The sequence below is a fragment of the Osmerus mordax genome, chromosome 12 (assembly GCF_038355195.1).
Source record: "Osmerus mordax isolate fOsmMor3 chromosome 12, fOsmMor3.pri, whole genome shotgun sequence".
Lineage (NCBI taxonomy): Eukaryota > Metazoa > Chordata > Actinopteri > Osmeriformes > Osmeridae > Osmerus > Osmerus mordax.
This window is the reverse complement of record NC_090061.1, coordinates 13,932,575-13,958,788: the sequence shown is the minus strand read 5'-3', so window position 1 is coordinate 13,958,788 and position 26,214 is coordinate 13,932,575. Positions and strand designations below refer to the sequence as shown.

The following is a 26,214-nucleotide window of genomic DNA, read 5'->3' as shown; positions in this document are numbered from 1 at the left end:
ATTCTCTTTAGAATAATTTATCAAATACCCTTTTTTGCTCTGCTAAATTGCTGCACTAGTCCACACTTGACCGGTGGGGATCTCATTCTAAATATGACTGTTACTGTTAGCTGCTCCTGGCATTCTCTAATCCCTGCTCTCCCCTCTCTGTCCCCCCTCCGCACATCCCCTGTGGTGTGGGGGGTTTGAGCTGTCAGCACCTGCCTGGTCGTCGGTCTGCCAACGCTGGACCTGGTCGCCAACCGGAAACCAGTCTCCATGACGGGCAACAGCGAGTTTCCCGGTCCCTTCCTACATCTACCAAGTCGAACAATGGATTTTGGTGTTTCAAAACCCATTGACACTTTCCTGCTGTATAACTATCTTAAGCCTGTGTTCTGCTCCTCTCTTTTACCAACCGTCTCTGGAGGAGGGGATCCCTCACTGAATTGCTCCTCCCAAGGTTTCTTCCATTTTTTCTCCTGTAGTGAGTTTTTCTGGGAGTTTTTCCTTGTCCTTGTTTAGGTTGGTTGAGGGGCAGTTATGGGCGTATGTGAAGCCCTCTGTGACATGCTTGCGTGTAAAAAGGGCTATACAAATAAATCTTGATTTGATTTTGATTTGATATTTTCCACCTTTTCTTTAGGCTATTTTAGCTTCCTTAATTTGCTTACTTAATTTTATCAAATTACACTGGATCTGACATCTATGAAATATGTACATTTGTTTCAAATTGTATGTGATTTTAATTTATTTAATTATCCAATATTTATTATTCGAACATGTTTTCAAATATTATACCTTTCTATAATATTAGAACATATTTTCAAATATTAATTGTGTCATTAAACATCATCACATATGCCGGAGTTTTCCTTGTTTCTTGCCTCGCAAACCATTTAAATATATTGTTGCGATCTAGTGACACTGCTGTCAGGGTCCTAGAACTGCGGTCCTCAAACTGCGGTCCTGAACCTGCGGCTATCCGGCTCTCCGGGGCCTCCGGGGTCTCCGGCTCTGCAGGTTCATACTATTGGCAGAGCCTGTTAAAGGATATATAAGGATTCTATATTAGACATTCTCTGCTATTGGGACCTTATCCACAATCAGCGAGTGGTATTCTGCATTACGCTATTCCTACCAGGGTGTGGCGCACTATCAAATAGCGAGTGGTCCAAGTTTCATTGTTGACAGCACTACTTCCGCCCCAGGAAGACACTGAAAAAGCCGCAGCATCAACATCTACAGATAGACTCAGTTCATAAAACATTTTAATCAAATCGGTAAGAGCATGTAAAGAAAATGTATTCAATATCGTGAAACTAGCTACATTTCAAATGAGTAGATTAGAGGGTCCCCGATCAAGTTATATTTCTAGGAGAGCTCTTTGACCACCCGTTGAATATTTGAATTGACTAGCTTGCTGGCTAAAAGTAGCTACTGAGCGCCAGCTGCCGGGTAGCAACTTGGCTAACCAGCTAACTACATAGATAGCTATTCTAATACTTTATTTTGAATAATTTAATGATAATACTTAGGTGTAGTGTCACGCACAGCTTTCCAAACTATTTCGGCTAGACTGCTACCCTCTTCAGAGTGGAAGCCTTGCTGCTGAGTCGTTTTTCTCGATAAATGTCTCGAAATATGCTCAGTGTTTATCTCCGTTTCAGTTCACTGAGGATGTCGGGACTGAAGCGTCCGTCTGAACCCAGCGGCGGGCCTTCTTCGTTGGGCGCACCCCCTGAGAAACGAAGGGACCGGGAAGGTGGAGAAGATGTGGTTCAGGGTGTCAGTGCCACTGCGGGGGGGAGTACCGCCGTGGAGACCGTCATCAAGCTGGGAGGGGTGTCCAACTTGGTGAGGATGACACCCATAGAATTGAAGATTGTTCCAGTGTCTTTCTTTCCTGAGCTTCACAAAATCTTAACACTACATGACTGTTTTTTTGTTCATAGGAGGAGCAGGATGTTAAAGCTCTCCAGGCTAAGAACAGGAAGCTGGGAGAATCCCTCGATCAAAGACAGGTATGGACCATAGTCTCTCACACAGACAAACACGCTCAAACCTAACCCCACTCACTCACATTTTGGCATTGACATCCAATGCATCACAACCTTTCATTTCCTTTGTGACCAATGCTGGGTAGGTAATAGAGGATGAGCTGAGAGAGAGAATCGAGAGGCTGGAGACTCGTCAAGCCACGGATGATGCCAGTCTACTAATCCTCAACAGATACTGGAATCAGGTAACTATTGCCAACAGGGATTTACATTTATACTATATTTAATCCCCTAACGTGTAATAACATTGTCCATTGCGTTTCGAACACTCTCTGTGTGGCTCTTTCAGTTTGATGACAATGTCAGGCTGATTGCCAGGCAGTACGACCAATCAGGAAGCGAGCCGATGGAAACGCCAGCCGGGGAGGGGCGGAGCCTGAAGCCTGATACCCCTGAACCGGATGGAGACTCAAACCAGGAGAGGACCAAAGATAGAGGTTTGGAAAGAGATGGGTGGGGGGGTTCGATTATGGGAGCTTACAATCTTGGAAATGAATGTATTGAAGCATGTATGTTAGGGGGGGGGGGGTGATAGGCGTTTTTGTGATGGAGTTCAGTTTGCGTAAAGATGAGAATCATGCTCTTACACTGAAGTGGATCCAAATGGAGTGCAGCACGTTAATGAAGCCCCCACAGTAGCTTACTGTCCCTGTCCCTCCAGGCCCCTCCGGGGAGGCGGCCACCTCCTTCCTGGCCACGCTGGCCAGCAGCAGCAGTGAGGAGATGGAGGCGGAGCTGAAAGAGAGGGTGGAGTCCAGCCAGAAGCAGGCCAATCGTGTGGTGGAGATCTACGACTGCCTGCAGAGCACCGTGGAGCAGCTGCAGAGGGAGACGGACTCTGGCGCTGGTGAGATGTGGGGGAGACGGAGAAGAAACGGTCGAAGGGGGTTCTGAGATAGGCCGGTAGCAAGGTGTTGGCGGAGAGCTAGCTTTTTTCCGTCGATTTGTTTTTCGCTGAGTCGTCTCATCGTCTCTGTGCTGGTGTCTCTACAGAGGGGTCTGTCTGGCAAGTCGCCGCCCAGCTCAACACCCTGCTGTCCAATGAGAACGAGCGGCTGCGTCAGCTGATCGGGGACCTCGAGCAGAGGCACAGTCACATGACCAGTGAGGTGAGTGTGATGTCAGGATACTCGCGTGATCGGGGTGTTGGCAGACTGTCCCAGGTGTTTTCTTCTGGTTCACTCTTTTTGCTCTCCCTGACGATCCTCCATCTCTCGCTCCCTGTGCTCTCTCCCTCCCTCTCTTATCTCCCTTCCTCTCCGGTCTCCCTTCCTCTCCTTTCTCTTCCTCTCCTGTCTCCTGTCTCCCTCCCCTCTCTCACTGTCCCTATTTCTCCCTCCCTCTCTTCCCTCTTCTCTCTCTCTCTCCCTCCCTCTTCTTTCTCTCTCCCTCCCTCTCCGCTCCTCTCTCCCTCTCCTCGCCCTCAGTCCCGGCCCCTTGGTCGTGCGGTAGCCAAGGCGGACACGCGCGTCAGTGAGCTGCAGGCTCTGATAGAGGAGCTGCAGTGGGACATGGAGAAGATCAGGCGGCGAGAAAACCGCCTCAACACACACTTGGGAGAGATACTGGAGAGGGTGAGTATATGTTTGTGTGTGTCATGTGGACGCGATAGGTTTGTGTGTGCGTGACCGCCTCTGTAGCATCCTGGTCTTTGCAATGGTGTGTCTCTGTCTGCTGTGTCCCAGGTAAACAGTAAAGGCTACAAGGTGTGTGGGGAGGCCAGTAGTGTGTGTGGAACCATCACCATCAACAAGAGAAAGGTATGGCAATAATAATACATCACAGTGTTCAGTCTGGGACTGAAACTTTCCTGTAAAGCAACAACCCTCTCCAAATCTGTAACTCACCCATCTCCCTCCTCCCCTCTTTACTCCCCTCAACATATCTCCCCCATTCCCTCTCTCCTTTCGTCTGGGTCAGTTTGAAGACATGAACAGTGAGTTGGAGGAGAACCGGGAGCTGGCGGAGAACCGTCTGAGTGAACTGCAGAGACTGCAGCAGGACCTGCAGAACGTCAACCAGGAGAACAACAACATGAAGGTGTGTGTGTGTGTGTGTCAGATACAGAAATTCTGCGTGTGTGTGGAGAGAGACTAGGACCTGGGCCATGTTCATGGATATAGTCAATAATATGACTGAATATTCTTAGAGCTCTTAAAAGATACATCTCAAAGACAGTTCCGGAACAGGGTCTCAGTGAGCTTCCTTTAGAGCCTCCATAGAGAGCGTCTTCTGTAATATGTGGCTCTCATGAGGCGTCTGTATCTCTGCCTCAGCCCTGCCCCAGGATGACCCTGGTGCCAGGCTGGTACTCAGTCAGCTATAGTGAATTGGAGGTAAATAGACAGAGATATATAGACTGTTGCTGTCTGTGGTACCTTTCTGCTCTGTGTGTTCTGCGCCTCGTGTCTCCGTTTTCTGCCTCTCTCTCTCTTTTTCTGTCCTTCTTTTCCGGGATCTCTTGCGGTCTTTTCTCTCCCTCCCCGCCGCCTGTCTGCTTCACCTCTGTCTTCTCAACGCGTCCCGTTTCCCTCTATCTACTGACTTCAGTTTTTTCTCCCCATCTCCCTCTTTCTCTACTCTTTCCCTCTCTCCATCTCTCCTTTCCCTCTCTCCATCTCTCCTTTCCCTCTCTCCATCTCTCCTTTCCCTCGCTCCATCTCCCTGCTCTCTACCTCCATCTCACCCATCCCCCTCTCCACCTCCCTCCTCCTTATCTCTCTCCATCTCCCTACTCTCTCCCTCTCTCTCCATCTCCCTCTCTCTCTCTCCATCTCCCTACTCTCTCCCTCTCTCTCTCTATCTCCCTACTCTGTCTCTCTCCCTCCTTCAGCTGGAGCTGCTGAGTCGTGCTGAGGGGGTGGTGAGGGACAGCTCCGAGTACCGCTGTCTCCAGTCCCAGTTCTCCGTCCTCTACAACGAGTCCCTGGTCCTGAAGGGCCAGCTGGACGAGACCCGCACCCGCCTCAACACCACCAGGACCGCACGCCTGCGCCAGCTGGAGCACATGGAGGTGTGTGTGTGTATGTGTGCGTGCACGTGTGTGCGTGTTAGTTCTGAGTGTAGTTTGTGTATGAAACCAACCACAGTCCCCCGTCTTCAAGGAATGTGTTGCATGTGTTCTGTATATGTGTGTGTGTTCATGCAGGTGTGTGTGAGTGAGTGAGTGGGTAAATGTTATGTCCCTGCTTGTGACTAGGGATGGGGGTCGATACCCGGTTCTGTAAGCACCCGGTTCCAAATTTCTCAAAACCCTAAGATCAATAAGGTCCGAGCTTATCGATACCGCTATCGAGACTAGGTAGGCTAATATAATGTAACTTATGTCTCTCGAGAGAAGTTATTTCATTTAAATCAAATCACTGGTGCACAAACGTACATCGATTGTCTAATAAAATTACTAAATTCAATTGAATGGCCTGCCAACCGCCTTTAAACTAAAAGAAGAAGAATTTAATTGGCTCACGCCCTACTTTGCTTTATTTGTCATTTTGTTGCTACCTACGATGGCTGAACGTACCAAGCGGTCAAAGGCTTGGCTACATTTTAATAAAGCCAAAGATAAGGACGAAGCGACGTGTAATATATGTTCGAAGATCATTTCTTGTAAGGGGGGGGGCGGCGGGGGGGGGGGGGGGGGGGAACACTACTGCAATGAATAAGCACCTCAACGTTGTGCATGAAGGTAAAATGCATTCGACTGTCTTCGAGAAGCAACGGTGCCAACTCCAGCTGCCGGACAATCCTCCTCCTCAACCCAAGTTTGCATGGTGAGCGCAGTCAGCGCACCCCAACTTCGTAGCAAGTATCCATCGTTGACAATAATAAGCCTCAATAATAAGAGCCAGGGCTCTAAAGTGCAGCTATTTCACTCGCCTATGCCCTTAAAATGTGATGCGTGCGCACACCGGAATTTCATTTTACGAGCACAGTCAGTGTGTGAGTAAAGACTAGCCCCCCCCGCCCCGCTGCTGATCATTCAAAACATAGTCACCGGGAGCATGGCTCTGTGGGCTGCTGAAGCATCTTGTTAAACAATAACAGAGACAGAACAAAATAGGGATGAGATAAGGAAGGTTTGGGTTTGGTTAGCTGGTCATTTAGCTAGATCAGGTGCCTTTTGTCGAAACGTGTTCAACTTTTCATAAAGTCTTAAACAATGACGGCTTGTCAATGTCACTTTTTGTCAACCAACCAATCACAGTCATTTATACTAGTTACTCATCCAGGTTGTGGATAGTACATCTGTAGTGGACAATTGTAGATTTAGCTAGAGCCAGGATCCATTGTGCAAATATGTGCTCCTTTTATCCAGCCTCCTCCTGAGAGCAACACGTTCCCCTTGTTCTATTTGACATCTGTTTTACTTAAGTTATTGTTATAAATGCTGTTCAGTGATCTTGTTTACATAAAGTGTGGCGTGGGTGTTGCTATATGTTTAACATTTGCCAAATTCCTTCATTTAGATGGTGGTTAGCTCAAGCTCACCCCAGAAAAGTATCGATAGTGGTATCGATAAAGACTCTGATCGTTAAGCAGTCTCGAAAATGGTATCGATATCGATCCAAATGAACGATCCCCATCCCTACTTGTGACTGTGTCTTTCTTGCCTGTGCGTGTGATTGAGGGTTTGACCTTTCTGCTTGTGTGAGGCTGTGTCTTCCCTGCACCTATACGTTTGTGTAGACGTGTGTGTGTGTGTGTGTAACGCCTCCCCTCCTCTCCGGTCCAGAATGACGAGGTGTCTCTCCAGAGGAAGGTCCGTACCGAGGTGTTCCAGCTGGAGGACACCTTGGCCCAGGTCCGGAAGGAGTACGAGATGCTGAGGATCGAGTTTGAGCAGACCCTGGCGGCCAACGAGCAAGCCGGTAAACAGCGCAGCCTCGCACTGCTCCACTCACACGCAGGTCAATGCAAGGGCTCGCCTAGGCTCTGGAAGTAGAGGCGTGTCTTTTTTTGTTGTTGTTTGTTTGTTTGTTATTGTGAGCTGATCTTGATGCAAATTTGACTGGAGTTGCAGGATGTGATGTTTGACTGACATCTGACTCATTTCTTTCCGTCCCATGTCCGCACCCTCTCCGTCTCGTGTTGTCCTCCCTCCCTTCTCTCTCTCTTCCTCTCTTCTCATTCCCTCCCTCTCTCCATCCCGCTCTTCTCCCTCCATCCCTCTCTCAGGTCCCATCAACAGAGAGATGCGTCACCTGATCAGCACCCTTCAGACCCACAACCAGCAGATGAAGGGGGAGGTGGTGAAATTCAAGCTGAGACTAAGAGAGGCCCAGGCCGACCTCAGCCAGGTATCCCAGCACCCCCCTATACCATCATATACCACCATACACTACCAAATATTCACACACACACCTTTCAAACAGTGTTAGTGTTGTTTGATTTTCTGATGTCAGGCCATGGTGTGATGTCGTAGCCCAAACCTCAACCAATCCCTCTCCTAGGCTCGCGCTTCGAAGGGCAGCGCCGTGCTCCAATCACAGTCTAGCACGGAGCTGGACGTGAAGGAGGAGACCACCTCCCCTCTGCCGGTGACCGCCACCGGTGATGTCACAGTGAAGGCGGAGTCTGATAATGGATCGGCCACTCCCACCAGCACAGGTAGGATCCTATATTACACCTTCAGACCAAAGTTGTGTTGACCTCTTATTGTTCCGTAGGCTTTCTTACAGTTTTTTTCAAGATCTTTAGATTTGTATTGGGTTTTCCTGACAAATTCTGACCCTGTTGCTGTTGTTCTAACTCTCTCTTCTCTGCTTCTCTTGTCTTCTCTGCAGGGGCCTCTGTGAAGACAGAGCCGGGCACGGAGGCAGACGGAGTGAAGGAAGAGGACAACGAGAAAGTCAAGAAGGAGGAGAAAGAGAAGGAGCGAGAGAAGGAGAAGGAAAGGCCGCTGCGCGGAGGAGGCGGGGCTGTGAAGGAGGAGAAGGAGAAGGCCGGGAGTAGCAATCAATCGGAGGAGGTGGCCGGCGAACGGCCGCCTGTGATTGGAGGACCAAAGAGGAAGGAGGTGGAGCAGCTGAAGATTGTCAGGACGGAGCTTAAGTAGGTGGCGTGGTGATGATGATGGTGGTGGTGGTGATTATGGTGGTGTTGGTGAGGATGATGAAGATGGTGGTGATGAAGGTGGGGATGATGATGATGGTGGTGGTGCTGATGAAGGTGCTGATATGTGCTGGGTGTGTAGGAAGGCCCAGGAGTCCCAGAGAGAGATGAAGCTGCTGCTGGACATGTACCGCTCGGCCCCCAAAGAACAGAGGGACAAGGTGCAGCTCATGGCTGCAGAGAAGAAGGCCAAATCAGAGGTGCACACCCACACACACTCATACACATGATTTGTTATCAAGGTTCATTGACAGAGTTGACTGAACGGGCGGCTGTTTGGTGGTGTGTGTTCGTGTGTGTGTGTCCAGGCGGAGGAGCTGAAGCAGCGACTGAGGGACCTGGAGGAGAGGGAGAGGAGGGAGGGGAAGAAGATGGCTGATGAGGAGGCCCTGAGGAAGATCCGCTCTGTAGAGGAGCAGATCGACATCCTCAACAAGAAGCTCTCCCTGGCCAAGCAGGTGAGAGACTGTGTGTGTGTGTGTGTGTACATCCTTTTTATGGATGCTTTTACCTTTCCCATCCTCAACTTTAACTTTAACATCCAAAAACAGCATTTGTCATGAGACAGGGCTCTAGAGTGCGACCAAATTGGTTGCGCTCTAACTTTTCAGTGTTTGTGAAGATTAACTGGTTACAAATAAAATGAAACACTGCATAGTGCGACCAAATTGTGTACGGGTGCGACAAAAAATTTTCCTAGGTCGCACCGGTGCACCTAACCTCCTCGCATCCGCTGTCTCTCCACAAACGAAGCGTTTGTTATCCTAAGACGGAACTGACACTCATGGTTGGATCATATCGTGGTCTAAACCAATCAGAGACAGAGATGGGGCGGGTCTTTGCCTCTGATTGTCTGTGGTCCAGATATTCCTGTAGCTCCGTGCTGTGTGATTGAAATTACGACCTGAGCACCAGAGAGTCAGTTTAGCAGACCTGGGCATTGTATGACCGGCCACAGGCTGTCTCAATCCGGCCCGCGTGAGGTAAATCAAAAATTTAAAATAAATAAATGTGTTGAGCGGTAGTAAATATGTAGTCCTGAAAGACTACAGTGATCAGGCGATTTACATATGTGCACTTGCGCAACCTCTCCGACAGGAGAGTTAGCTGTTGGTTAGCCCTCGAAAATGAAAAACGTTGCCACTAACTTTTAACAAGACATGGACTTCTAAGTATCTGTTTACTGAGGTCAAAGTGAAAGCTGTGAAGAAAAAAAACTAACGCGGACATAATAAGAACTTGACTGATTCAGTGGGCGCGGGCTGATGGTTTGCTAGTTGAACTGCAGACCCTGATCATTACCTGTCAGCTGTCCTTCGCATATCCACCTCAGACATTCAGACAGATTTCGATGCACTTGTTCAAGCCCACTGGATTTCTCTCACAGAACAAAATGAACTGAAAAAACGTATTGCTTTTTGTATAAAGTTGATCAATTCCACATCTTTAACATACTGCAAAACAACTTTTCAGTGTTTGTGAAGATTAACTGGTTACAAATAAAATGAAACACTGTTGTTGTTGTTTATACTGTTTATTACTTCTATAATCTTTCCTGTTTGACCTACACCAAAATCTAAAATATTTATATAAATATTTACAGAATATCCTTATTCTTCTGATAACCAGTAGCAGCTAATCAAAATATATACTTTACTGCTTTTTACAATGGGAGAAAATGAATAGTGAGCAAATTGATGAGGCCCTCCAACACATTTCAGGTTTCTCATGTGGCCCCTTGTAAAAATGAATTGCGGACCCCTGAGTTACGAAGCTGGGTCATGGAGCTAACCCATGGAGCTAGGATTTTTATGCTAGGGAGAGTGTGGCAAGATGACTTAGCCAAGGCCATAGAGCAAGAAAGCCAAATTACAGGTGTTGGCCATCTGAAGGGCATGCGACAGCAAGGTTGGACCCGCTATAAGACTTTGAGCCATGAAATGTTAGGTCTCAGTTCAGGGAAGCACTTTTAAACAGTAGCACTTTCTATTTTGAAATGTTTTATTTTGCTTAAAATGTTTTAGTTTGGTAGCTCAGTGAAGCACTTAAAAGATTTGTTTTTATATATATACAGTATGATTGTGCTTCAAATAAAAAAAATATTTACCTACACCTTATTCTTGTTTAAGATCATTTACATAATATATATGAATGTATATGGAGCGTGATAAAAAGGTGACCTTGAAATTGTGGCGACGCAAGGAAAAATTTGGGTGCACCTAAATTTTGTGCTGGTGCACCTAAATAAAAAAGTTAGGCGCACCAGTGCAACCAAGGCAACAAGTTAGTCTGGAGCCCTGTGAGATCTTTAACATACTTGTCTGTGTTTATTTATTTTTGCCCGACCACCACACACACACACACACACACATCCCTCCTTACTCCCCTATGCCAGTTTACCACTGCTGTCCTTAGCTCTAACTCTGTGCATGTGTGTGTGTGTGTGTATGTACATGTGTGTGTGTGTGTGCGTGTGTGTGTGCACATGTATGTGTGTGTGTGTGTGTGCGCACGGCCAGGAGGAGGACGCTCTCCTGAGCGAGATGGATGTGACGGGCCAGGCGTTCGAGGACATGCAGGAGCAGAACATCCGCCTGATGCAGCAGCTGAGGGAGAAGGACGACGCCAACTTCAAGCTGATGAGCGAGAGGATCAAGTCCAACCAGATCCACAAGCTGCTCAAGGAGGAGAAGGAGGAGCTGGCCGACCAGCTGCTCACCCTCAAGACCCAGGTGGGAGAGGAGAGGAGGAGAGGGGGGAGAGAGGGAGAGGAAAGGAGGAGAGGTAGAGGGGGGGAGAAGGGGGAGAGAGGGAGAGGAAGGGAGGAGAGGTAGAGGGGGGGAGAAGGGGGAGAGAGGGAGAGGAAGGGAGGAGAGGTAGAGGGGGGAGAAGGGGGAGAGAGGGAGAGGAAGGGAGGAGAGGTAGAGGGGGGGGAAAAGGGGGAGAGGAAGGGAGGAGAGGTAGAGGGGGAGAGGGGGGAGAAGGGGGAGAGGAAAGGAGGAGAGGGAGAGGGGGGGAGAGAGGGAGAGGAAGGGAGGAGAGGTAGAGGCAGAGGAAAGGAGGAGAGGTGGGAGAGAGGGAGAGGGGGGAGAGAGGGAGAGGAAGGGAGGAGAGGTAGAGGGGGAGGAGAGGGAGAGGAAGGGAGGAGAGGTAGAGGGGGAGGAGAGGGAGAGGAAAGGAGGAGAGGGAGAGGGAGAGGGGGGAGAGAGGGAGAGGAAAGGAGGAGAGGTAGAGGGGGGGGAGAGAGGGAGAGGAAAAGAGGACAGGTAGAGGGGGGGAGGGGGGGAGAGATTAGATCATCCTCGATGCATGATCTAATCCCCTATCGTCTCTCTCCCTCTGTCCCCCCCAGGTGGACGCCCAGCTGCAGGTGGTGAAGAAGCTGGAGGAGAAGGAGCGCCTCCTGCAGGGCACCATCGGCACGGCGGAGAGGGAGCTGGCTCTGAGGACCCAGGCCCTGGACATGAACAAACGCAAGGTAGCACTCCTACACACACACACACACACAGTCGATCAAGGAGGAACCTTCTCCCACGGCACTTTGTGCACATCTCCCGTCTAACCCCGTCTCTCTCCTCTCTCCCGTGTGGCCGTGTGCCCTCCAGGCCCAGGAGTCCCTGCTGCTGTCGGAGGAGGGCCGCGCCCAGCTGGAGCAGGTGCAGCAGAGACTCAGCACCGTCAGGGAGGAGGTGATCGAGAACAGCATCTCCAGGGAGAAGGAGTCCTTCAACTCCCGCCGCGCACAGGTGCCACGGCTGCCCCACGCGTACACACACACACACGTGAATACAGACGTTTGCTTTAAGTGTGCCGTGTTCTGGAATTTGGGTGCATCCCCAGTACTACTGTTGCCGGTGTGTGTGTGTTTCAGGAGGACATCTCGAAGCTGAGGAGGAAGATCGAGAAGGCCAAGAAACCGGCCGAGAACGTCCGCAACGGAGACGAGATCCTGAACGAGGAGATCAACGAGTACAAGGTGTGTGTGAACAACGTGTGTGTGTGTTCCCGCATGTGTGTATGTCCATACATGTAAACTCTCGATATTGGGAAAATTGCATCGACATCACTTTCTTATTATCCATTTCCTAACGTTTGCATTCTTCCACACTCACACACCCTCTCATACACACACACACCCTCTCACACACCCTCACACATACACCCTCGCACACACATACACACACCCCCTCTCTGTACCAGGCTCGCCTGACCTGCCCGTGTTGCAACTCGCGGGTGAAGGACGCCGTCCTGACCAAGTGCTTCCACGTCTTCTGCTTCGAGTGCGTCAAGACGCGCTACGACACCCGGCAGAGGAAGTGCCCCAAGTGCAACGCGGCCTTCGGCGCCAACGACTTCCATCGCATCTACATAGGATAGTGTGTGGCGGGGGAGGACGGTGGGGGGGGGGGGGGGGGGAGGAGAGATCTGTAGTGTCCAGAAGCTTCTTTCTCCATCCGATCTCTTTGCCTCAAACCCCACCCGCATCTTGTGACGGACACAACCCTGACGTCTCAACGGAGAGATCACGAGGTGAAGATGGTGTATGATCACTAGCTGGTTGTCCACTCTGTTGCCTGAGTGGAATTAAAGAGAGACTGAAGACTGTGGTAGCTCACCCCTAACTGGGCGCCTCGATACATGTCTCTGAGCCGGTCACCCCCTGGCCCTGTCCACAGCCTGGAGGACTGGACAGAGACTTGTAGCCTTTTCATAGTTGACCGAGTATTTCCACCCGGGACCGCTAGTTCAGTGTCTTCTGTTTTGGGAGGAAGTCAAGGGGCATAAAGCTACCTATCAGCGCCCTGCGCTCCTTCCCTCCAACCAGAAGGAATTTTCCTGTGACAAATATACGGACTGTTTTTTTATGGGCTGAATTTAGCTCCTCTTTTTTTGCCTCCTTCTCCCCCCAGTGCTCCTTCTGCTACTGGGCTGGGTTAGAGACACCTTGCACCCATTAGATAGAAGTCGGGGAGAGACATACATGGAGAGGGATGAAAGAAATCAGTAGTGAGTTCCCATCATGCTCTGTCTGTGACCTGTGTGTCTGTGGTGATTATGATGATGATGAAGAATATATACAATTGTTGTTCTCCTGTCTGTTGTTTTTCCTGTTTTTTATTTTATTTGAATGCTGCCTCATCGGGCCATGATGTGCTGTGCTATGGATACCTGCAACTGATGCTGTGTGAACGCTGCTCTGCAAGTCATTAAACTGCCAACAAAGTTACATAATGACTCTCTCCTAGGTTTTATTGAGACATTTTTGAGAATTGTGGGTGGTGCGTTCACAAACTGGTGTCGTTACTGTATTACAATGCATATTGTAGCGGAGTGGATGAGATCGTGCTGGTGGGAATTTGAGGTCTATGTCAATGTCTGAAACATATGGTATGCTAGTCTTGGGCAGCCCAGACTACATTCTTTATGACCCTGATGACCCTGAAATGAATAAACCACAAGTCCCAGAAGGCAAATCTCTTAATGCTTCATGCATACCACCCTCCATGCCCACCTCTTCTACAACCACCCTAAACCGGATCACAGACCTGTTTGCCTTCAAGAAACAGAAGTGCAGGAACGCTTGGGGGGAAGGAGCGCCACACAAAGTCGCGGGTGAAAAAAATAGTTTTTGCTAGATCAGCCGTCGTCGCGTCGCGCTTAATGCAAACTAGGTTGGACAAAGGACTATAAAAACGGATCTAAAATTCTATCCCTAAACGAGTTGACCCGAGCACCCTTGGTCAGCAACCCTACGTCATCGCGGACTCCTTTTACGCACATTACAAAAAAAAAAAACAACGTTGATACTTTGCGTTGTTGCCAGTGGGGTGTTATCTGGCTGGCTGGAATTTCGAAAGGCGAGGAAAGATATTTTTTAACTCGACTAGTTCTATTTTTAGTCAGTTTACTACCAAATATAGTCAGGGTTAGGATTCTAACGTCCTTGTCGCGCGCTGGATTGATTTTTGCCACCTTGCCAAAGTTTATGAAAAAAATTGCTGAGTCGATGTTGAATGATTAGGCTGAATAATTGACTACCCAACTAGTCGACGCTCGATCCTCATATATTAAGAGGGGAAGGTTTCATTGGCCATTGTGATTTGGCTACTGTAAATCGCTTGCTTTGACAACAGAAGCCATTTTTATTTCATTTAATGCATTATTTGTTTGTGTAAGTGCATTAACGTCGTCTAGACATAGATCTGTGGGGGTGGTAGGCTTATTATTTGGTTACATTGTACGACAAAATCATCCTCTCTTTTTTTAACCATGGTTTTTAACGCGAATGGTTGCAACCGTGCAGCGTATTCCTTTGTAAATGTTTTTGTATCTACGCTGGTTTTGGTGCTCGGTTTGTCTCAGCGATGTTATGGGCAGGATCAGCCGTCGTCGTCAGTAGGTCTTCGAGATATGATCTCTGGGGCTTGCGATGAGGTTCACCGATACGTGGAATCCGTTGTTGGAACTACTGTGATTAAGTCAACTGTAGAGGTAAAATACCTGCATTAGAAGCATGATTCATTTCCAAATATTGCTTACCTACCATTTTCATTTCGTTTTACATAATCTAACTAATGGTCTTAAACCTGGAATATTTTAAATGGGTAATGTTTTTCCCCCAAATAATTCTCAATTGAATAATCAACTAAACTTAAACCCTGAAGCCTTACCCGATTTTTACTTTTCAACTACTAACTCCCTACCCCCTCTGTTATCCCGACCCCCTTCCAATCTCACACCCTCTTCTCCTGCCCGCTACTTGATAATCTCTTCCCTGATCCCCCCTTCTACTTTTCCATAATTTCTTGTCTGCTTATATTCCTGCATCTCCGCCCCTACCACACTACTCTACGGCTCCCTATCCTCAGAGTGCGGTGTTGTATCTAGAGTCAGTGGTTGGTCAGGAGAACGTCTATACGATGGTCATGGTAAGAAAACATACCCGAGGTTCCAGAATCTAACCAAAACTCTGGCATGGGTTTCAAACAAAGCTTCTTACTGCTTTGTTTGCCCAATACATGTCACTGTACTCGGTGTGATCGTGTGCTTAACAAGATGACATCATCAGGCTTTAATAAAGTAAACATGAGGTTACAGATGAGAATTTGTGTATCTGGAGCCAAAAGCTCAGTTGGTACATTGTGTTGTAACTCACCAGGGTGCTTTTATAGATAGTATATGTGAACCCTTTGCACACCTGCCAACAAGGACTGACAGTTGTCAATTCCCCACTTGCTCTGGACACAGTATGCACTGTGTGTGTGTGGTAGCAACAGGTGCAGGATACTTATGCCCTACTAGCTGTCCATATCCTTGACCTCAGCTAAGCAACATGGGGTTGTGCCAGGATATGAGGTTTAGAGGGGCTTCTCCAGAGATAATGTGTGTGTGTGTGTGTGTGTGTGTGTGGGAGGGGGGGTCAGCTGTCACACTATTCTGTAACGTAAAAACGAACATTACACATAGATGCGTGCGAGTGTTTTGGCACCAACAGTCCTTGCCTTGTGTTCAGAGGGACCATGTGCATTCCAAGTATCATAAGACAACAGTGAGCGCAACAGGCCTCTGATACTCCATTTTTGATAAAGTGGTTTTGCTGAAGTAGCAGATTTGATGATACGGCAAGATTAAGGACTAAAGCAATCAGTGCAAGATAAGCTCAAATCCATAGTCACTTGATCAAATGTGAGGGGCATGACTGAATTATTGACTCAGTGACAACACCAGGCATATATAGGGGGACCCAGTTTTGGAGACGGCTTAGCTTGTGGCTGCAGCTGCTCTCATTCTAATTCAATGGTATCGCTTGACAGTGGTAGCATCTCGCCGCAGCATAGACGCTCGATTTACTCTCCATGGAGTCAGTCGCCAGCCTGGGGAACTTGGTAGGCCAGCTTCCTGTTGCGAGTGTGAATCTGGGCACCCGCTATGTCTGAAATAATGGTCTTGATAGGCGAGAGACTGAACGCTGCTTCTTATCAATGCACAAATATGGATGTGTCGAAACTGGGATTTTCATCATCACCTCTCGCTCTCTCTCTCTCTGTATCTCTCTCTCTGTATCTACCTCTCTCGCTCGCTCTGTCAGTTTGTAGACATGCTGATCCGGTTCCTGGCTGAGGGTGCTGCCAGTGGCCTGAACGTCATCGCTGTTTACGTGACAGAGATCCTCAGGGTTACGGGAATCGATGGTGGGTAAAAGGACATAACTGTGTGTGTATGATTTTATGTGCATCCATAACCTCATCCTCCACTGTTGGTATAATGTTGGTATAAAGGAGGGGTACAACAGCTATTAAAGTCTACAGACTGTAGACTTTAATAGCTGTTGTACCCCTCCTCCTCCTCACTCACACTTTTCGCTGAGTCACTGCTCCTGTGTGCCTTCAAATGTCACCTTTGGGGGGAGGCCCAGACAGTCTGAGATATGCTGCTGCTCTCTCTCTGGGAGGGGTCATTAGTGGTTCTCCCCCAAAAGACTATTTGCGCACAATCCTTGTGGAACGTCCCAGTTCACTAAAGCTGTTACTTGGTGGAGAATCACAAATGTCTCGCTACATAAAGAAGACGATTATATTTTGAAATCCATTCTAACATCCCTCTCTCTCTCTCTCTCTCTCTCTCTCTCTCTCTCTCTCTCTCTCTCTCTCTCTCTCTCTCTGTGTCTCTGTCTCTCACTCTCCTTCTCTCTCCCCACCGCTAGTCAACCTGCCAGTCCCTCCGTTCACCCCAGAGGGCGTGGCCTCTGTGGCACAGTGGGGGCTTCTGGCTCTGATTGGCTACTGGGTGCTGTCCGTAGTGCTGCGTGTGTTGGTGGGTGTGGTCAGGCGGGTGTTCTGGTTGCTGAAGACTGTGGCGGCGCTGTGGGTGTTTGGGCTCATCGTGAGTGACGGGAGCGCAGGGCCAGACGTCACAGTGGTCCGCCTCACAGGCCTGGTCCTGGGATACACCCTGCTGGGTTTGGCCGGGTCTGGGTCGGAAAAGGCGGTGACGGTGGAGGATCGTCTCAGCAGCCTAGAGGGCCGGCTGAACACCGTGGAGAAGAGGGAGGAATGATGGAGGAGGTGGTTCGGAGTGGTCAGATGGACAAGCTTGGAGAGGTGGTGGTTGGTGTGGCAGCATTGTTCATGGTCTCTTTCTGATGTCGATTTCTTATGCAAAATAAAGGAACCTCTGGGATTTTTTTTCTATTGAAAGTTCTTATTTTTTTTACCATTTGTAATAGGCCTACTCCTGTAGATGATTATAAACTCTGTTTGTAACGATAGAATAATCCTTTGAAAAAAGATTCCATGGTCAGAATCTAGGTCACAACAGTTTAACAGTACCAGAAGGCACCTTATATAGTGGAAAAAAAGAGCTACTCTTACACCATAAAACAAATGTTTATGACACACATCATGGATTTAGTTAAAAGAACCACAGTAATACTGTATTCACAGTCAAATACACTCATTAGAGTAACCATCATTTGCCAATTCAACAACTTTGTTGAATGCTTATGTAACCAGTACATTTGTGTAAAGGTTGAGAAAGGAGCAGAGGAAGATGGTAAAAACAATGATTCTATTTCATCTATTCAATAATGAATGAATGTGTCACCTTGCATACTATTCGATAAGGAGTTAGGAATACACATTTGTTCAAACACAACTAGACCAGCCATTCCAACCAATTCCACTTTGCGGCCCACTTGCTTAGCTCAGATATTTTTGTGGCCCTTCAACACATCCGATCACTTAATTTGCGCTTATCACATGTTTAACAACTCCAAGGGCGACAGTTCGCTTTCACAGCTAAATGTATTTGAGCGACCAAAGAAGGCGCCACAGTAAGCACACATTGTAACGAGAGGTAACCTGCGTAACTACAACCATTCCAATAGTTCCATATATTGTAAGATAACTAATATATATTGCAATGTGTTGTTTGTGTCAAAATAGGCCAATTGTTCTACTTTAATTGTATGTATCTGTAAATGAATAGTGTGTACTAATATTGATAAAAAGTAGCAAATAGTACGACAATAACTGATTGTTACATATAGCACTTGCAATGGTGTGTGAGTTTGGCTTTATTTTTAAAATCTCAAGGTCACATTGACTGAGGTACTGAAAGTAGAACACCCGTTTCAGGATCCATTACACACATCAACATTACCCCCCCCCCCCCCCCATAATAATTCATCCGACCAATCTCTTTCTCTCTCTCCCACTTCTACCTCATCACCAACACTTGCAGTATATCTCTTAACGTATATATATAAACGTCCAGGAACATGTGAAGGGCACACAAGAAATAGAGGAATTTTGCAAGTATCTCAATGAGTGCCTTGCGACCTTCCTTCCTCTTATGTAGTGTTCTGAGAGGATATTCACATGTGGCCTAAACAACCCTGTGCAGACGCTAATGAACAACCTTGAAGATATTTTGGAGCTGATGTCCACATCCCGAATCAATAGGCCCACGCAACGAGGTAAGTACATTTCCAGCGACATGGAAAACAGGAAGGAATTGCTCAGTTTGAGTTCAATGGTTTGAATGTGGTGTCTTGACTGACAGGCAAAGGGAAAGTAGGAGCTAAATTAGGCTAAATTAAAAGTTAGGTATACTTTTAGTGAAGAAAAACCATTAACTCTCCTTGTATTGTTTTTCAGCAGGCAGAAGCTAAAGCTTCGATAACCGCTGCTCTCATCACTCCTCTGGGAGTCTTCACACCCATTCCCCCTGTGGGTGTTTCTGCCCAGGCAGAAGGAGTGAGCACACTCCTGTCTCTGTCCAGCAGACAAGCGCCAAAGATGGAGGACAAGCCTGAGGAGAGCAGAACCTCCATCCTGAGGAAGGAGAAGGACAGGGAGACAGAGAGCTCCTGCTCCTCTTCCCGGCTTTTAAATGCTCTGGACGAGCAACTCAGAACAGTGCAGGGGGTGAGAATTATACAACATGAGCAACAATCTGTTTAGTTGCTTTTAGCACCTTTAGACAGTAGATCTAACCAGGAGTCACACCTGTCTCTGATTCCAGATGGGAAGGACCTTAAAGTCCACGTCAACCTGCCCTCATTGATCTCAGGCTTCACCATTGAGCTGGGAGCTGCCCCTTCAGCCATGGTAAAGTTTTAGTTAACATTCGACTATCATTCATTCAAGCGTATTCATGTTTTAAGCTACAAAAAGAACACCCCTGATGGGTTTCTATAGGTTCACTAACACTTTCATTGGTTTGCCTTTCCTAAGATGGGCTGAAAGCGGCCCGCTTGTGAATCTTGGTCAACCTGTCTTGACCACGTGTTCACTGCAGTGGATGTCCACGATTGATAAACATTATGCTACATGCTGAGAGCACACAGGGCATGCATGGTGTCCTCGGTCACCTTCATCAATACTTCAAAACAGACCTCTTCATACCAAGACAGGCTCACAGACCTTTGACACAATTATCAGTGTTGCAACACAGGGGCCAATTTGGCCTGCTGGACATCATATCCCATGATGCAGCAGCCTGAGCCAAGATGGATGGGTCATCTGGATCTTCCCACACATGTTCATACACTGACCTTTTAGAGTTATCTTTCTGATATAATTCACACACAGGTACCAGCACATGTGAACATACATCTCTCATCTTACTTTTTAGTTGGCCAGAAACATAAAAATACTTGAATAAATCCCTATATTAACTGACAGAACTCGCCCCTCTAAAATGAATGGCGAAGGCCAAGGAGTCCAACGCCAGGGCAAGCTGGTGGTTTTTGGCTCGACAAGACTTCCGTTTCAGCGAGGAACAGTGGCTGGGGAGGGATCAAGAGGAGAACCATATCACCAATAGACTGTTGTGATTAGAGGGTTTAGTATCACAAGAAAAATCTGAATCTGAATCATTATGGGCTTTATTCACCATGTAAGTTCACACAAACAAGGAATTTTCATGCATACGATAAACATATACAAATCTTAAATATAATTGTGTGAAAAGGTTTTGTTGTAATCAGAGGGTTTGGTATCACTAGTAGACTGTTGTGATCAGAGGGTTTGGTATCTCGAGTTTTACAGAGTTTAATGCCACCTATCAGCCAATCAGAAACACCAGCACTTTTGATCAAAACCTGTACGCCAGTATTAAACAAAAAAATGCTCCTAATCCTCAACAACCAAATAGGAAACAGGCAAAAAAGAGTTAGCTAATAACTTGAATTTACTGTAATCTGATGCTGACCACAAACGGCCTACATTCAGAAATGTAAGCGAACGGCCTACATTCAGAAATGTAAGCGAACAAAAACTAGTGTGGATACCAGGGATAGGGTTGAACACATACTGTACATTTTATGACTAGAGGTTGCACTATTTAATTGCACTTAACGACCGTAACAGATTACAATTATTACGAGACAATACATATTACATCTATATACATCTATATAGTAATATATTTAGATCAAAAACAACACACACGCACAAAGTTAGAATAGTTTCCATATGGGACATTGAGTTGTCCAATAGTATATGAGGTCAGAAAGGCATGGCAAGACAACCAGGACAGGCAGCACCAGGGCTATAAGGCAAGCAGGTAGATATAGATATATATGCAGTTAGGTTCACAGAAGTGACTGCTAACTGGTGGTGGATAGTCATAGTTCAAGATATTGGATAATCCACCGAGCAAAAATAATAGATTAAAAAAGGCACAAATTCTCAGAGAATAAATATATAAAAGTGGAAGATATAAATGTATAACAACTGGAGATGGTGATTTGGCTTGCACATATCCTAAACTCAACAAAGTAGACCTGTAGAATCCTTAAAAGGTGCAAAAATATGCTTAAACAATAAATTAATGATAAAATAATTCATACTTATCCATAGAATTCGGCTACATAACTGACATGTGACCAGACAAGAAAATAACTAAATGTGGTATGGTCCCACCAAATACAGTATTTTCTTTTACCGGAAGTTCAGTTTGTCAGAGATGTACACATCTGCAGAGGAGGAAGGGTCTGAGCTGGGAAAGAAGTCAGTGCGGTGGTTTAGTCTCTGAGGAAGCTTGAACTGAGTCTCAGAATCCGAAGAGAGGCAGTCGAAACCCAGAGAGAACGAAGGAGGATCCAGTCCTGTGGAGGTGGACACCTGAACAGAGAAAGATGAGAAAGGGAACATGAAACAAGGGGTCAAACTGTGTGGATGGCTTGCATAACACACATACAAGTGCATGGTGTGACTTTAGATACCTGAGTGTGGGGGTCATCCTTAAGGGTCGTCGTGTCATTGGACTGGTTTTGACCGGTGCCAAAGACAGAGGAGAGAGGAAAAACATCCATCAGGTTTAGGTAAATAAACAAACATGAATGTTCGTGGAGTGAATAAGGATAGATGTACAAGGGAAAAGGATATTATCAGTGACCACCTACCGATGGATTGGGGGGAGGAGGAGTGGGCTGGTAGGGATACGTTGGGCCGGAGGGTGCTGCGGGGGATATTGTGACGACTGGTTCACTAGCATAACTCTGAAAATATCGGGGTCTGGCGTGACTTGGGCCTGAGGGTTGACTGGTCATGTGACAGGTTTCCTGTGAAATGTACGCCAATGTCAACAGGAGAGAAAACCAACATGTTTAGCAAACTAGCTAAGCAACCAAATGACTGGTGCTTTGCCTTCTTCCCTTACAACTTCCCTCATTGACTAGAACACTTAACTTACGTCTTGGTGGACCACAACCTGCCCCGACCCGGAAGCAGAGGCGTTTCGTTTGGAGGCGTTACTCTTACTGCAGCACTTCCTCACACAACAATAGATACCCACCAGGATAACGACTAAAACTCCCACAAAAATATATGTTGCCATATAAATACCAGCTGAAAGACAGGGAAAGAAAAAATCACTTAGGGTACAATATTGTAGCTTTTTAAAATATCAAAACATCCCACCGTCAGAATGACCTAATCTCAAAAACATGGTTTTGTGTGTGGATGCAAATGACAGGACAAAAACTGCTGGTGTCTTTTACACACAGAATAATCTGTATTGCCACTTACGTTTTACCTTCAGCCAAACTACTAAAGCCAAGTTGTTGTCCTGGTCTCTGAGCTCAAACTTGCCAGAATCCTGGTTCTCTAAATCAGCAATTTTAAAAGCAAAATTTGATCTTTGACCCAGTATCCGAACCTTGTCATTGATGGGTTTGCCATACATTTCTATTCCCTTTTTAATCAAAAGTATGGCCTCTGTTTCCCCTTCCGGAAAAAACTTGAGGTTGCACTCGTTAGAGTCCAGGGCGAAATTGATGATGATGTTCTCATCACTGTCCACAGTGTGCCACTCAACATGTTCTGAGAGAGAAGAGAAACTCAGCATGAGAAAATGTTGAGTAAGAGACGATAGGATAAGAAAAACAACACACGGTATACCGTATGATGACCAACATTTACTAGACAGTAACAGTGCATACGGTCACATACGTTTTGGGAAGTGAGAGCAATAGGGCAAAGCCTACAATCTGAGACCCTCACCTTTCACTTCCAGCTTTCTTCTGGACAGAATCCGCCCATCGCTGTTTCTGAAGGTATAGTGGCCCTGATGCTTTTGGGTGACACGCGTTACCACCCATGAGTGGCCTATCATCACCCCAATGCCCTCTATGCCAGCCTGGTTGTTTGTTTGATTCCAGAGTACCACAGACTTATATGAAGAGTCTAAAGGCAGGAAGTCTAAGGTAGAAGCTTGATTGACAACAGTCTGCAAGAACCTAGAACCGTAAGTCAATTCTACTTTGGAAGAACAATCTGAAAAACAGAGGAAGCAATAAGGGTGAATGTGAGACTTCTTAAAAGCATCCAAACTATTAATGAAGACATTTACAGCAACTGACAGCAGATGTGGTCATAATGTTGGGAAAAACCTCATTGGCTTCCCATGAACAAAACGAAGTTTCAATGTGGCTGTAATAAATGCAGGTCCTCTCACCAGTAACTTCCAGTCTGAGGAGATCAAATGTAATGCCATGGTCATACATAACAGAGAAAATCCCATTGTCCTCTTCTGTTACATCTGGTATTCTCAAGGTCAAGACGGTGACTTTGTAACGTGGGTCTTTTAGCTAATGGGAATAATTACAATTATTTAAAATTTTGCATTGAGAGCACATCTTCATACAATGTCCCAGAAGCATGACAACAATATGGAAAATATAGGGAAATACATGGAATCATAATGTTGGTTTTTCAGTAAACAGGTAATCTTGCTTGCACCAGACTTTGCAAAATGAGATAGAGATCAGTGGCTTATAGAACTGGTTGTTTTCTCAGACAAAAGAATTGTCTTCCCATTGTTTCCTACCAGAGAAAGCCTGGGAGGACAAATAATAAATTCCATTGAAATAGCTTCTAGGTAAGCCATGGATCTGCAGTGAGTAGTGTAAGATCACTGTTCATAAGTCATGCAAGTCACTAACTGGGATTTTCACAGGAAAAGGTTAAGGCACAAATGTTTTGCTGTCTCCAGACACAACCAGGTCAGGCCTTCACACCGTTTGCCATCAAGAAGTTAATCCAACACTGCTCACCTCCAATTTGTCTAACACCAGTGTCTTGGGTGATCCCTGAGGGTATGATGGCTTGAAGAACAGCTTGGTAATTGTGAAATAGGATTCGAATATTGATGGAATAACATATTCCGTGCCATAACAGACGCGGGCAGTCTCCAAGTAAGCACCTGATATAGATAATAAATTGTAATGCAAAAGGGGCTCAATAATTTAATTTCCTGTAGAAAAATTCCAATATGGGGATCTGACAATCACTGTAGCGTTGTCAGTTTAGTATCCAACTGTCATACTCACCAGCACAGCAACATGTGACACTAAGCAGAAAGCATACCCAGACAAACATGATCCGAAACAATTACAATAGAAAACAACAAGACTAGTCTGGACGATATTTATCCTTGTGGGGTCTATTAGCTAGAACTCGGGTAGCTCATGCCGAACTAGGTTGGCTGCTTCTCATCCATTAGAGTTGCTCTAGACTGCGTTTCCCGTTAACGATGGATCGTATCAACGATCGAGCAAAAAACGAAACCATCGATATTTCTTACGTGCGTTTCCCAAACATGCTCATAAGGAGTAAGCTAATCTAGCGCTTTAAAGAGTTACGAATTTTCAAAAAACACTTTAGCTACTATGTCTTTGGGAACGGCCTGTAAAACTAAGATTCGTCCTTCGATGGAATCTACGATCAATTTAGGCTTACGACGCTTTCGGGAAACGCAGCCCAGGTTAATACAGTAAAGTCAGTCAGCGCCATTTTCAGATTTCAAAATAAAGGTTGTAGTGATGTGTCGTTCGTGAACGATTCGTTCATTTTGAACGAATCCTTACAAGGACTCGGGAGTAACGAGTCCTCTCAAAGAGTGATTTGTTCATTTACTCGTGGCCGCGCATCAGGACTGTTGCATAGGCTCGTCCAAGTAAACAGAAATAATTCGTTCATTTCCCGACTCGGTCTTCAGGTACGAGTCTTTGGATAATTTTTCACGTGACCTGCATAGGCTCTGTAGTGGTAGCTAGAGGAAACGAACGATTCGTTCATTTCCCGACTCGGTCTTTCTACGAGTCTTTGGATCTTTTTTTCAAGTGACCCACATTGTATTTTTTAGTAGAGGAAACGGTTTCCTCATTCCCTTTCGCGTGGCCGCTGTTTTAGTAAGACGTGAATGCAGGTGCGCAAAAAGTGGGTATGCGCTATATGCGGCGCATAGGGGCGCCGCACCATGGGGGCGCCAAAGCGATGGTAAAAAATAATATATAAAAAAATATTTTTGGGGTATTTTCTATATATAGCTGCTGTTGTGCGTATCTGCATTTCCTCAATGTTATAAAACATTCTAGAACCGCTAGGGTAGGCGCCCTATCTCATAAGATTCTATCATAGAATTTTGACATCTAGAGGGAGCGGGGGCGCCGTGAGCGCTGAGCGAGCAGGTACGAGTATTGAGTTGTTGTCTATGGAAAATGATGGATAAAGCAAAAAAGCTGTCAGGGGCTAAAATTAGAAAAAGAAAGAGGGAAAAGGAGATGGCATGTCAAGCGATGCGACAGCAGTTAAATAAGTGGATGGTGAAAGGCAACCGGTAGGATTTAAAGTGTGACGTCTGTGCTTGGACGCTTTACATTTGCATTTAGTCATTTAGCAGACGCTCTTATCCAGAGCGACTTACAGTAAGTACAGGGACATTCTCCCCGAGGCAAGTAGGGTGAAGTGCCTTGCCCAAGGACACAACGTCATTTTGCACGACCGGGAATCGAACCAACGACCTTCTGATTATTAGCCTGATTTTCTAACCACTCAGCCACCTGACTACATATGCAGGGTTCTGATACAGAAATTGCTTTTTCATTTGCAATGGCAAATATTCCTGTTAACAGACTAGCCTTTGCTAACACTGGGAATGTAGCAGCCAAATTTGGGTTTAAGGCTAGTTTAGAATATGCAAAACCGAGGTTGCTGAGCTGAAAACTGGAAAATATAAGGTAACATGTAGCCTACAATAACTGAAAAGAATCTGGAAAACATAACTAATGCAATAACTCTGGTTTACAATGGAATCATGCATAGATTTGCTACCAAACTTGGAGACTTGCTAATATTCATGTTAACAGACTGTTCTCAGACTAGCCAGTGTTTGCTAACGTGAGCTAAAGTGGGGTTGCTTACAGATGAAGTCTGATTAGTTCTAATGCCAAATCGAAATAATTCAACATGTTTTGTTATAGGCTAGGCTAATCTTGCCATTGCGAATGAAAAATACATTTCTGTATCAAAACCCTGCATATGTGGGAAATATAACAATTAGCCTATGTCTGACAGTGGGGACGTAGTAAACAAATCAGAACGCAAATTTAAACATCCGCAAAGCATATGCTCGAATGCCATCAATGATGATTTCTTTATTGAAATTAAAATAAAGTACAAGAAAAAAGTGGGCTATAATAATGTGGTTGCCAGAGGGGGCAACCAGGGGTGATGATTAGGTTACCACTTTTCACAATTTGGTTGCCACAATTTGT

At 46.3% G+C, this 26,214-nt stretch overlaps 3 protein-coding genes across 5 annotated transcripts; 2 read left to right on the top strand and 1 right to left on the bottom strand.

The window, feature by feature from the left end:
• Positions 1-1,189: 1,189 nt before the first annotated feature.
• rnf20 (ring finger protein 20, E3 ubiquitin protein ligase) lies at positions 1,190-12,527 on the top strand. The gene is made up of 22 exons (XM_067247580.1): positions 1,190-1,262; positions 1,650-1,836; positions 1,935-2,003; positions 2,126-2,224; positions 2,329-2,476; positions 2,701-2,886; positions 3,033-3,148; positions 3,467-3,613; positions 3,725-3,799; positions 3,960-4,079; positions 4,873-5,052; positions 6,772-6,907; positions 7,215-7,336; positions 7,490-7,646; positions 7,823-8,090; positions 8,233-8,350; positions 8,459-8,608; positions 10,670-10,882; positions 11,503-11,628; positions 11,756-11,896; positions 12,022-12,126; positions 12,351-12,527. The coding sequence occupies exons 2-22, from the start codon at positions 1,660-1,662 to the stop codon at positions 12,525-12,527; spliced, it is 3,030 nt and encodes a 1,009-aa protein (XP_067103681.1). The 5' UTR covers positions 1,190-1,262; positions 1,650-1,659.
• Positions 12,528-13,717: 1,190 nt separating this feature from the next.
• On the top strand, positions 13,718-17,347 carry si:dkey-74k8.3 (voltage-gated monoatomic cation channel TMEM109). 2 transcript variants are annotated; one of them, XM_067247638.1, is made up of 4 exons: positions 13,718-14,642; positions 15,020-15,079; positions 16,240-16,342; positions 16,855-17,347. In XM_067247638.1, the coding sequence occupies exons 1-4, from the start codon at positions 14,421-14,423 to the stop codon at positions 17,205-17,207; spliced, it is 738 nt and encodes a 245-aa protein (XP_067103739.1). In that variant the 5' UTR covers positions 13,718-14,420; the 3' UTR covers positions 17,208-17,347. The 2 variants fall into 2 exon arrangements, with proteins under 2 accessions (XP_067103739.1, XP_067103740.1); XM_067247639.1 differs by lacking the exon at positions 15,020-15,079 and having other exon boundaries at positions 13,720-14,642.
• Positions 17,348-20,022: 2,675 nt separating this feature from the next.
• On the bottom strand, positions 20,023-24,398 carry LOC136954166 (uncharacterized). 2 transcript variants are annotated; one of them, XM_067247739.1, is made up of 9 exons: positions 23,989-24,398; positions 23,713-23,861; positions 23,115-23,247; positions 22,661-22,933; positions 22,187-22,480; positions 21,852-22,006; positions 21,562-21,720; positions 21,382-21,423; positions 20,023-21,280 (listed from the first exon to the last, which is right to left on the bottom strand). In XM_067247739.1, exons 1-9 carry the CDS (start codon positions 24,035-24,037, stop codon positions 21,098-21,100), a joined length of 1,437 nt encoding a protein of 478 aa, XP_067103840.1. In that variant the 5' UTR covers positions 24,038-24,398; the 3' UTR covers positions 20,023-21,097. The 2 variants fall into 2 exon arrangements, with proteins under 2 accessions (XP_067103840.1, XP_067103841.1); XM_067247740.1 differs by having other exon boundaries at positions 21,382-21,399.
• Between the last annotated feature and the right edge of the window lie 1,816 nt (positions 24,399-26,214).

Coding starts and splice junctions, on each gene's coding strand:
- LOC136954166 (XM_067247739.1), bottom strand. CDS start 24,037: ATGTTTGTCTGGGTATGCTTTCTGCTTAGTGTCACATGTTGCTGTGCT. Junction 21,721..21,851: donor AGGTTGTGGTCCACCAAGAC/GTAAGTTAAGTG, acceptor TACATTTCACAG/GAAACCTGTCACATGACCAG. Junction 21,424..21,561: donor CTCCTCCCCCCAATCCATCG/GTAGGTGGTCAC, acceptor GGTCAAAACCAG/TCCAATGACACGACGACCCT.
- si:dkey-74k8.3 (XM_067247638.1), top strand. CDS start 14,421: ATGGTTTTTAACGCGAATGGTTGCAACCGTGCAGCGTATTCCTTTGTA. Junction 15,080..16,239: donor ACGTCTATACGATGGTCATG/GTAAGAAAACAT, acceptor TCGCTCTGTCAG/TTTGTAGACATGCTGATCCG. Junction 16,343..16,854: donor CAGGGTTACGGGAATCGATG/GTGGGTAAAAGG, acceptor CCCCACCGCTAG/TCAACCTGCCAGTCCCTCCG.
- rnf20 (XM_067247580.1), top strand. CDS start 1,660: ATGTCGGGACTGAAGCGTCCGTCTGAACCCAGCGGCGGGCCTTCTTCG. Junction 3,149..3,466: donor ACAGTCACATGACCAGTGAG/GTGAGTGTGATG, acceptor CCTCGCCCTCAG/TCCCGGCCCCTTGGTCGTGC. Junction 12,127..12,350: donor AGGAGATCAACGAGTACAAG/GTGTGTGTGAAC, acceptor TCTCTGTACCAG/GCTCGCCTGACCTGCCCGTG.